The sequence below is a fragment of the Mustela nivalis genome (assembly GCF_964662115.1).
Source record: "Mustela nivalis genome assembly, chromosome: 1".
NCBI classification, from domain to species: Eukaryota; Metazoa; Chordata; class Mammalia; order Carnivora; family Mustelidae; genus Mustela; species Mustela nivalis.
The window spans coordinates 201,911,518-201,922,936 of record NC_139020.1 but is presented as its reverse complement, the minus strand read 5'-3'; the positions used below and the strand labels follow the sequence as shown (position 1 = coordinate 201,922,936).

At 52.9% G+C, this 11,419-nt stretch overlaps 1 protein-coding gene across 3 annotated transcripts in view; it reads left to right on the top strand.

Moving 5' to 3' along the window:
• Window positions 1-4,413, top strand: part of TMEM59L (transmembrane protein 59 like) — a 4,682-nt gene extending 269 nt beyond the window's left edge. The window contains exons 2-8 of one of the 3 annotated variants that reach the window (XM_082707196.1): window positions 278-538; window positions 679-788; window positions 1,893-2,045; window positions 2,606-2,708; window positions 3,205-3,322; window positions 3,424-3,541; window positions 3,767-4,413. In XM_082707196.1, coding sequence (XP_082563322.1) covers window positions 3,315-3,322; window positions 3,424-3,541; window positions 3,767-3,895 — 255 coding nt within the window. In that variant the 5' untranslated portion in view covers window positions 278-538; window positions 679-788; window positions 1,893-2,045; window positions 2,606-2,708; window positions 3,205-3,314 and the 3' untranslated portion in view covers window positions 3,896-4,413. Of the gene's footprint in view, window positions 1-207; window positions 539-678; window positions 789-1,892; window positions 2,046-2,605; window positions 2,709-3,204; window positions 3,323-3,423; window positions 3,542-3,766 lie in introns of all 3 variants that reach the window. The other 2 variants (XM_082707198.1, XM_082707197.1) reach the window with 2 other exon arrangements.
• The last annotated feature ends 7,006 nt before the right edge of the window (window positions 4,414-11,419 follow it).

Below are 11,419 nucleotides of genomic sequence, written 5' to 3'. Positions count from 1 at the left end.
CCTCTTACCTCCTCCCTCCTTCCTCAGACCTGAGAATTCCCCTCAATCTCTGTCTTCCTCCCGTGAAGCCTTGGCGTGGGGTAGGGTGGGGAGGGAGAAGCATTTCTCTCCAACTCATCCATTTTACAACCATTGCCCAAATCCAGTGTCCTCCACCGTCCATTCCCCTCTCCTTTCCTCAGTGCTAAGAAGCCCTACTAATATTAGCCTTCCCCTCCCCACCTCAATCACTCTGGATCTGGGCAGTGGTGGGGGGTGAGGGGGAAGGGAGGAGGAGGGAGAGAACAACAAATCTTCTATCTCCTGCTCTGAGCCTGTGCTTCCAGTGCAAACCTCCCACTACCCCTCCCCCTGGCCTGAACCCCATGTCCCCTCTCCCAGGCAGAGCTGGAGGAGGAGGACCCTTCTGAGTCCCCCAATGAGTATGACAGGGCTGTCCTGATCAGTGCTTGTGAGCGTGGCTGCCGCCTCTTCTCCATCTGCCGATTTGTGGCAAGGAGCTCCAAGCCTAACGCCACCCAGACTGAGTGTGAAGCAGGTGAGGGCCAGGGGCAGTGGGGGTGGGGTGGGGTGGGATGTGTGTGTGGTGTAGTGGCCAGGGTGGGGCAAGGTGGCCTGGGAAGGGGTCACTCCCTAGTCACCCCCTCCTGCCCCGTCCCCACCTCCTACCACCCCCAGCGTGTGTGGAGGCCTATGTGAAGGAGACAGAGCAGCAGGCCTGCAGCGAGGGCTGCTGGAGTCAGAACCCGGAGCCGGAGCCTGAACCTGAGCCTGAACCAGAACAGAAGGTGGGCAGCCTCCCACTTGTGGCCCTGGGAACATCCCCATTCCTTTCTCTCCTCCCTAAATCCGCACTCATGTCTTGAGTCTCCCAGGCTCTGTCATCCATTCTGGGCTTACTAGGGATTCTGGATGGAGTCTTGTCTTGCCTCAAGCCTCAGTAATCATCTCTGTGATATGAGAAGGACCCTCCCCTCCCACCACCGTACAAGGAGTAAATGGCAGAAAACAGCTCGTGCTTATCAGTCATTGGTCCTGGTCCAGGCCCCAAAACAGCCTATCTCAAATTCCTCAAGCCACCTAGAGGCACCTGGGACAGTGCAAGTCACTCTCATTTCATGCCCACAAAGGAACTGCCCAAGGTCACATAGTTAGGGCTGGGCAAGACCTAGGATTTAAGGCTGTGAGCATGCCTCACCTCACCCATCTTCAGTGTTATCAGAGCTAACTTTGTTGAGCCCCTGCTGTATGCCAGGTGCTGGTCTAAGCACTTTCCTTTTGGTGAACAGGTGGTCACTGTCATGGGGGGGGGACCCCTCAGAGCTGAGTTTCAGGGAGGAGCTATTCCCCTACCCCAGGGAGAGATAACTGCTCACCCATCACGTCCATGAGTGAGTCTAGGAAACACTGTGTTAGGGGAAACTAAGGCACAGGAAACCACTTATCACAGCCAGAGACCCCTGAACTAAGATTGCCCAGAAACCTCCTCACCTTCACCCATTTTCCTCCACCCACTCCAGGCCTTCATTGTTCGCAAAAGCACGCTGTACTATATCATTCCTTCCTGTTCTGAATTCTCTCCTGATGCTGTCAAAATAAGAGTGAGGATGTGAAATTTTTAATAACAGCAGCTACCATGTATTACACATTGGTGCTGTGCCATCGTTTAACTGAACTCTCATAACAACCCTACGATGGAAGAGAATCATCCCCATTTTAGGGCTCAGAGAGGGCAATCCCCTTCTCCAAGGGCAACAGCAAGCCAAATACCACGTTCATGGCATCAAGCCCCAATGCCCCAAACCACTTAGCAAATTCCGGTCCCAGTGAACTCTCTCAGCTCACTCCCCTACCTTGGTGACATGTCTATGGCTTGGGTCTCCCCTTGGCAGAGAAAGGTCCTGGAAGCTCCAAGTGGAGCTCTTTCGCTCTTGGACTTGTTTTCCACCCTCTGCAATGACCTTGTCAACTCAGCCCAAGGCTTTGTCTCCTCCACCTGGACGTACTACCTGCAGACCGACAACGGGAAGGTGGTGGTGTTCCAGGTGAGGGGTCTGGCCGGGGCGGTGCCAGTGCGGTAGGTGGGTGGTCGGGTTAAGAAGGTGGGATGCATTGGCTGTTGGCTCATGGGATGCAAAGTCCTCGGGTGATCAATGTTTGGACCCAGCTAGATTCAGGGCTTCACTGTCTCACTCCCCTCTTGAGTCCGCCTCCCTTTGTGGTGGTTGTAGTCCCAGGAAAGCTCTTCCCCCCTGATGGTAGATGCCAGAGGGCTAGGGTATAACATCTCTGAAGTTTTAACTCGATGGAGACTTACTCTGATTGGCCCTGGCTGGGTCATGTGACCATCTCTCATCCAATCCCCGTGATTCTATTGATCTAGGTAGCGTTCCTACTTCAGGAGCTAAAGGATTGGGTCTGCATTGGGATGCCTGCAGCAGCAGGGAACCACAGCCCCCACAGAAGGGTTCCCTCGGCATCGTGGAACTATGGGTCAACTGGGCATGGGACAATGTAACCTAGAGGGGACACAGAGATGTGCTTCCCAGGGCCAAGGTGGTGCCTTTCTAAATGGCTCTTCTGTGCTGTCTTGTTCCCAACCCAGACCCAGCCTGTGGTAGAGAGCCTGGGGCACGAGGGGGCCCGTCTGCAACGAGTAGAGGTGACCTGGCGGGGATCCCACCCTGAGGCCTTGGAGGTGCACGTGGGTAAGGTCCAAGGCTAGACCAATGTTCCTTCCACAGGTAGCTCCACTGCCATAAGGAATCCTAGTGGCAAATGAACCCTGGGATTTCATCTCTCAACTCTTAGGGTTCCTTGGTCCATCTTCCAGGGTTCTATGATCCATCTCCCATGATTCTGTGGTTTGTTTCCCAGGATTCCACAGTCCATCTCCAGGGTTCTGTGATTCTTCTGGGGATTCAAAATCCCTCTCCCAGGCTTCCCAGGTCTACCTCCAAAGGTTCCATGGTCTGTCTCCCAGGGTTTTGTGATTCATCTTCTTAGGTTCTGTGGTCCAACTCCTAGGGCTCCCCGGTTCCATGGTCAATTTCCTAGGATGCCACGGTCCATTTCCCAGGGTTCTGATCTATTCCAGGACTCCGTGCCACATTGCCTTAGGTCCTGGTCTCCTTTCTCCTCTCCTGGCTGCAATGGTCTCTTGGGGAAGGCCTGGGGGCCACTAAGAGATGACCTGTCTCTCAGACCCCGTAGGCCCCTTGGACAAGGTAAGGAAGGCCAAGATTCGAGTCAAGACCAGCAGTAAGGCCAAGGTGGAATCTGATGAGCTGCAGGACAACGACTTCCTCAGTTGCATGTCCCGGTGGGTGGCAGGGCCCTGGGCGGGGGGATGGGAGTGTAGCTGGAGGGGAAGGTCTCCCAAAGCCCACTGGAACCGCTGAGCCTACCTTCTGGGCTGGTCAGGCGCTCGGGGCTCCCTCGCTGGATCCTGGCCTGCTGCCTCTTCCTGTCCGTGCTGGTGATGCTGTGGCTGAGCTGCTCCACACTGGTGACCGCACCTGGCCAGCACCTCAAGTTCCAGGTGGGTGGGACCTGGTGAAGGGGTGGGAGAAGGGCCACTCCTTGGCCCTGAATTGGGCTGCCTGACTCCTTGTGTGACACTGGGCAACTTGCTCTACTTCCTTATCAAGTTGGGGGTGGGTAATGCCAGTCCTTAGCTGGGGTGACCTGAGATCGGGGTGGGAAGGAGCCTTGGCAGGGTGGGGGCTCAGTAGCCCTCCCTCCCTCCCTCTTCCTCCCCCTGCAGCCCCTGACCCTGGAGCAGCACAAGGGCTTCATGGTAGAGCCAGACTGGCCCCTCTATCCTCCCCCGTCGCATGCCTTTGGGGACAGCCCCCCACCCTACAAGCTGAAGCTGGACCTGACCAAGCTGTAGGTCTTGATTGGCCCGTGCATCGCCCAGTGCAGGGGCTCCTTGGGCCTCGTTTGTCCTGTGCCCAGGAGTCCAAGTCAGGGTAGGACCATCCTTGGGCTCCTCCACTCCCCCATCCTTCTTCTTTCTCCAGTCCCACTCCTTGCCCCTCTGAGTCCTGGGATCGCCATGCCCCCATAGGGCGGGGGGGCGGGATCTGGCCTTGGTCCCTCCTTGCTCCCCCCTTCCCCAGAGCTTTCTACTTTTGCCTTCTATCTTGTAGCTTCTTGAGTATTCAATCCCCAGTTCTGTGCTTCCTCCCTCCCGCCTCCTTTCTCCCTTGGAGGGTGGGGGCTGAGGGCACAGGGGAACCACCCTGTGCTAGGGCACTCTCCTTTCCCCCACCTCACCTCCAGAGATCCAGTCCTAAGAGAAGAGGCCCCTGCGAGAGTTGGTGGTGGGCAGGTCCAAGCTGGGAGGGCGGCTGAGGCTGGGTTTGCAACATGGGGGTCGGGAGGAATAAACCATGTATATAAAAGATATTTTGGACTGAGCCTACTTCTGTTTATCTTTCCATCTGCCCTTGGGAGAAGAGCCTGAGCATGGTTATGGCCCCAGTCCACTTGGCCCTTTCTGAGTTGGGGACCGCCCTGGGAACTCTCCGTGGCTTCAGGAAGGACAGCGCCTCTGCTGCTGCCCAACCTGCACCACACTTCTGACTAGGGAGGTCCCTGGAAAAGTGGCCTTTGTTACCTGCTTGGGCCGGATGGGTCGGTACCCCTTCTTGCTTCCCTTTTGGGGTCCCTCCTCTGAAATGCACAGGTCGAATCTTAGGAGGATGTTTGGTTAATGTTGCCGGCATCTGGCTTCCACCCCCCTTTCTTTCAGGCGTGGGGCAGCTTCGGGGCATTGACGGTGAGTCCTAGCCCTTTCCCTATCCAAGGGATCCAGACTTGACCTTGCCCTGTACTTCGCATTTGAGAACAACCTTGCAGGATAGGAGCAGCCTACCCTGATGAGGCCATGGCCTTGGCTTTCTATCCTTCCTGTCCATTCTGCAGACTCCCGGAGATCTTCCCAGAAAAATCCTCTTTTAGCTTCAGTCAGCTGGAGTGGTGTCTATTGTTAGCAATCAGGGATTCCTGAGGAGAATTTCGGATGAGGGGTGGGGTGGTCAGTGGGGTGAAGGTTTTCACAGGCCAATGGAGGCCTATGGGTGACAGGTGGGTGGGGGTGGGGTGCTAGAGGGAATCAGGTAGGACTGATTGTCAGCCATCCATCCACCCTTTACCTTGCCTTGTGTCCCAGGAGATCCACTTGGGCTCTGCGCCTTCTGCTAGAGTCAGCTGGGGAGGGGTGGGGGGTGGGTGAGGATCAGCACAGGCAGGAGGTAGGGGGAGGGAAGATTGGGAAGTCAAGGTGTTTCTCTCCTAGTGTCCCTCCCTACACCCTCCAACCTTCAGCCTGTGCCTGGTCACAGCTCCCCACCACTGCTCACCTGGGGTGGTGCGCCCTTCCTGTCTGTCACCCAACCCTGCCCACACCTTCACTAAAACTTCCGAGGCATCCTTTCTGAGTAGCTCCTACTTCCTGCCAGGACCCTGCGTGATACCATGAACATCACCATCCAACATTCAAAGACAATTTCGCCCCCCCCCCCAGGTATTGTTCTGGGTCCTGGTGGGGTTTGAAGGCACCCCCTTGGAATGTCACCAAGAAATGATACCTGGGCGGAGGTAAGAAGCAGCTGAAGACCAGTGTCGCCCAGTAGAACTTCCTGGAATGATGGAACTATTATGTCTGCAACACCTCCAGCCACATGGCTTTATGGGTCCCTTGTTATGCGGCCAATGTGGCTGAAGTCCCTCATTTCTCATTTTATTTGGTTAGGGTTAGTGTACATGTAAGGTTTATCCTTTTTTTTTTTTTTTTTGGTGGTGGTGGTAAAACAAATATATCACATATTTTAATCAGTTTTTTTAAGGTTTATTTATTTTAGGGGAGGGGAGAGGAGAGAATCTCAAGCAGGCTTCCCACTGAGCGAGGAACTCAATGTGGGGCTTGATCTTATCGCCCTGAGATCATGACCTGAGCTGAAATTAAGAGCTGGACACTTAACTTACTGAGTCACTTAGGTGCCCCCAAATTTTTAATTTTTTAATTGTAATTTTAATTTTTTAAAAATTATTTTTTTGAGAGAGACAGAGGTCGTGAGAGAAAGCATGAGCAGGAGGGAGGGGGAGAAGCAGACTCCCAGCTGAGCAGGGATCCCAATGCAGGGCTCGATCCCATGGGATCATGACCTGAGCCAAGCTTAATTGACTGAGCCACCCAGGTTTTCCTATTTTTTAATTTTTAATTTTTATTTATTTATTTTTAAGTAGGCTTCACACCCGGTGTGTAGTGCAATGCAGGGCTTGAACTCACGACCCTGACATCAAGACCTGAACTGAGATCAGTGGTCAGACGTTTAACTGACTGAGTCACTCAGGAGTCCAAACCTCTACATGTACCAGTGAGGCAGGCCCTGAATCTGGCCACACGAACATTTCCAACCACATCTATGGAGGCTTTCCCCATCATCGCTCACTGTGCTCCAGCCACAGTGCTTCTCTCTGGCTTCCTTGAGCCCACCCTGTTCTTTCCTGCCCCAGGAGCTCTGCATTTACACATCCCTATGGGAAGAACTCCCTCACGGACCTGCTCTGCCCGAGTTCTCATCTTAAAGGGCTCCTCCTCAGCAAAAGACATCTTGGCCTCTCAGAGTGGGCCAGCTTCCCCTGTTATCCCCATGTTCAACTCCTGCCCCTACCTTTACAACATACATAATTAATTAATAATTACTTGTTTCAAGGTTGGCCTGCTCTTTTTTTTTTTTTTTAAGATTTTATTTATTTATTTGACAGAGAGAGATCACAAGTATACAGAGAGGCAGGCAGAGAGAGAGAGGGGGAAGCAGACTCCCTGCTGAGCAGAGAGCCCGATGCAGGGCTCGATCCCAGGACCCTGAGATCATGACCTGAGTTGAAGACAGAGACTTAACCTACTGAGCCACTCAGTGCCCCCAAAGCTTCTTCGTTTAAAGGCTTTCAGTAGGGATACCTTGGTGACTTGGTTAAGCATCTGCTTTCGGTTGGGATCAAATTCCCGGTCTGTCTGGTTCCGCACTCAGTGGGGAGTCTGCTGCTTTCTATCCCTCTGCCTCTCTCTTCCCCCCACTCATGCTCTCTCCTCTCTCTCTCTCAAGTAAATAAATAAATAAAACCTTGAAAAACAGAAAAATAAACATTTTCAATACTCTCCAACCTGGCAGCCACCTTTCCTGTTATATCCCTCCTACCTTTTGGTCTGAGGACAAAATGGGTCCTATCCTCACTGTTTCCTGCGGTAACATCAACACCAACCTGCTGTCCAGCCTCGGGGCCTTTGCTGTAGCTGCTCCTTCTGCTTGGAAAACTGTCATAGATTTGATAGGAATCTACCTGGCACTTGTTGCTCCCTTCTTTCTTCTTCTTCTTCTTCTTTTTTTTTTCTTTTATTTATTTGACAGAGAAACAGAAAAAGAGGGAACACAAGCAGGGGCAGTGGAGAAGGAGAAGTAGGGGGAGAGGAGGGAGGGGAGCAGACCCCCCCCCCCTGCTTAGCAAGGAGCCCAATGCAAGGCTCCCTCTCAGGACCCTGGGATTCTGACCTGAACTGAAGGCACATGCTTAACCAACTGATCCACCCAGGCGCCCCCTCTTTTCTTCCTTCTTAGCCGAGCTCTGGTTTGGCGTGACCAAGCTTGCGTGGCTTAGGGGAGGCTGAGCAGCCTGACCCGAGCCTTCTCAGGCATTGGTGGGATTTACTGGGACAGAGGCCCGCGCTGTTAGCTGGGGTTGCTGAGCTGGGAGGATTGGTTACCACTGCAACAGAGTCCACCAGAGGGATGGAGAGAGACCACATCTTCATGCCGTTGCTGTAAGTCCTGGATCGAACATGCTCGAAGTCCACCCTGTCCCCTTTCTTGCCTTAAGCCAGTTCACGTCGAGCTTCTTGGAACTAAAAACTTGTGACTGGTCCCAGTCCTTTCATCTCCCTCTTCTCTCTCGGGATGGAGCCCCCAAGGGTAGAGTAATTAGTTTGTTGGTTTTTTTTTTTTGTTATTTGTTTGTTTGTATGTTTTGCTGCTGTGTATCTAGTATATGAATTCTGGAAGCTCTGGTGACCAGCCCCAGGCTGGGGCCAGAGCGGGTGGCTCATGGATGTGGAATGAATAATGCCAGGTGGTGTAGGGTAGAAACTAAGAGCACTGTGGGTGCGTGGTGTGGGGTGAGGAGTCCATTGCAAATATGTGGTGAGTGATGGTTGCCCAAAGAGTTGGCAGCTGACTTGTTTGGGCTTTGAGGGATAAATAGAATCTGAGGAGGCAGGGTGTCCAGATATGGGGCTGTGTTAGACGCGTCCCAGGGGTGTGTGTGTGTGTGAATGTGTGTGTGCAGAGAAAAGCAATGTTCACTCATATCATCTACCCTTCTGAGGGCTTTGCTTACTGCCCACAAGGCCTGCATGGCCTGGCCCCTGCCACCTCCTGTCTGCTTCTCCCTCTTTTCCTCTCTTCTTGATATAGCATGAACCTCAGGGCCTTTGCACTGGTATGCCCTCCACCTAGAATTCCTTTTCCCTGGATAATCTGGCCCTGGCCCTGGATTCATTCTTTTTTGTTTTTTTTTAATTTGATTTTTCTTTTTCTCTGAGGCCTCCTGTATCAGCTCGTCATTGGCTGGGTCTTTCTCCTCCATTGACTTATTTATGGCTTCTTCTTCGTTACCTCAAACTGGATGCACTGAAGGGCATGATTGGATCTGGTGTGACCTCAGCACCTAGACTTTTGAGGAATCCCCCAGCAGGACCACCTGGGAGCTCTGGGGAGACACTCCAAGTGCCAAGCCAATGCCTTCAGTCTCCTCTGCTGAGTAGCTCCTGGCCCCTTCTGGAGTCTCAGGAATGAAAGGGCCCTTTGCCTCTGTCCGGGGCTCTTCCAAGGGGGAAGCACCAGCCAAAGGGACCTTGTGAAAGAGCTCCCTCCAGAGCCCTCTGAGTCTCAGTCCCCCTGCTCCATGAATCATCTGGGAAATTGCCCCCTCCACCCCTTCCTGTGCCTTCCTCCCGCACTGATACAGGCCTCATGGAAGGTGGGTGGGTGGCTGGCGTCATGGCATAAGGCAGGAGCGCCCATGTGTCCCTGAAGTGTAGTGCTGCTATGGCAACTGGCGGTCCTGGTTCCCTGGTGACAGGCCCCAGTTCTGGGCCCAGAGGTGGTAATCTGTCCAGGAAGGGAGGGAGGGAGCAAGGTGTGCCTGGCGACACTCATAAACAGATGGAGGAAAGGATAGGGACTAGGGGTGCCCAGGTGGCTCAGTCATGTAAGCGTCTGCCTCCCGTTCAGGTCATGATCTGAGGGTCCTGGGATTGAGCCTCGCATGGGGCTCCCTGCTCAGCGAGGAGCCTGCTTCCTCCGCTCCCTGTCGCTCCCCCTGCTTGTGCTCCCTCTCGCTCCCTCTGTCAAATAAATAAGTAAAAATATTTTTTTAAAGATTATTTATTTATTTATTTGAGGCAGAGAGAGAGAGAGAGAGAGAGAGAGAGAGAGAGATCACAAGTATACAGAGAGGCAGGCAGAGAGAGAGGGAAAGCAGTCTCCCGGCCCAGCAGAGAGCCCGATGTGGGGCTTGATCCCAGGACCCTGAGATCATGACCTGAGCCGAAGGCAGAGGCTTTACCCCACTGAGCCACCCAGGCACCCCAATAAATAAAAATCTTTAAAAAAAAAAAAAAAGAAAAAGGGGCACCTGGGTGGCTCAGTGGGTTAAAGCCTCTGCCTTCGGCTCAGGTCATGATCCCAGAGTCCTGTGAAAGATCCACTTCTCTCTGAGTGGTACAGTACTTTTGGCGTAAAAATCTGTAGCCTACGGCGCCTGGGTGGCTCAGTGGGTTAAGCCGCTGCCTTCGGGTCAGGTCATGATCTCAGGGTCCTGGGATCGAGTCCCGCATCGGGCTCTCTGCTCCACAGGGAGCCTGCTTCCCCCTCTCTCTCTGCCTGCCTCTCTGCCTACTTGTGATCTCTGTCTGTCAAGTAAATAAATAAAATCTTTAAAAAAAAAAGAAAGAAAGAAAAAGAAAAGATGGGGACTCATGTCTTTCCCTTGGGGCAGAGTGGAGGGACAGTTCAGGCTGGATCCCAGCTGGGGGTTGCCCCAGTTCCTTCTCAGGGCCAGGAATGAGCCCAACAGGGAAGCTGAAGCTTAGGGGGGGGAGGGTCCTTTGTCATGTAACACTGCCCACCACCCCCTTCCCACCCAGTGCTGCCAGGCTCCCTGTGGATCCTGGCACCCTCCCTTCTCAGGATCCCCTCACAGGTTGTTCTCTCTGCCTGTACGTTTCTGCTCTCTTCCTGGCCAGCTCTTCAGCCCAAATATCCCCCTCCGACCTCCAGGCTCAGCCTGGCACTCTAAGTCACTACGCCCCAAATCAAACCTCTATCATGTTGACAATTAAGTTATTGCTTCTTTGCTTGTGTGATGATTGGTTTAATAAATGTTCCCCCTGCCAGATGCGACACACTAGCAGTCTCGGTCACAGCTGTGTCCCACACACCAAGGAGGCTGCTTTCAATACGTCATTGTCGACACTCTCCCTTCTCACTCTAAGCCTTGCCTACAACACCCCAGACAATGTGGTCTCATCTCTGTCTCTTTCTGGCATCAGGCTCAGACCCTACACATTACTTCTACCTGGAATGTTCTGAAACATTCTGGGCCCTTCTACAATGTTCTGGAATTTCTCAGAACATCTTAGACCAGTCTGTTCCCTGCTTTTATTAAAGCTGGGACATCACCTTCTCAAAGAGGGTCTCCCCAACCTCCTAGTTAAAGCAGTCCCTTGTCTACCTGGTCACTCTCAGCCATTGCCTTTATGACAGTTACCACCTTTTAGAAAGGCCCTCATCACTGGCCCATTTAGCGTCTCAGGTCTGTCTTTCTCTGCTGTAATATACACAGCAGAGTCTTCTGTTATGACCCCCATGCTATTGAGTGGAGGAGTCAGGAATGAGACTAGGAGTTGGGACAACTCTGATGCTCTCCTGCTGGAGCCTTGGGAGAGTTACTTACCTCTCTGAACCGCCGGGTCTTTCCTTTTAATTAAGGTTTCATCTGCAAATGGCGAGGTGTGCCCATTTCACAGTTCCACCAATGTTCACACTTCTGTGACCCAAATACAGAGCATCCCCCAGCCCCGGGGGACTCCCTCATGTCCTCTTCCAGTTGGTCACCTCCCAGAGGTAGCCCTGGGTCTGACCTCTATCACCTTGGCTCCATCTGACCAATTCCATTTTTTGTTTGCTTTTTAATAAGTCAGCTTTAATGAGACGTAATTTACATCCAACGACACAACCATTTTAAAATGCCCAGTTCAACGAGTTTTGACAAATGTAAACCTCCCTGTTCCTCCATCGCCAAGATATAGAATGTTTCTATCACCCTAAGTGCTTGTGCCTCTTTATGGTAA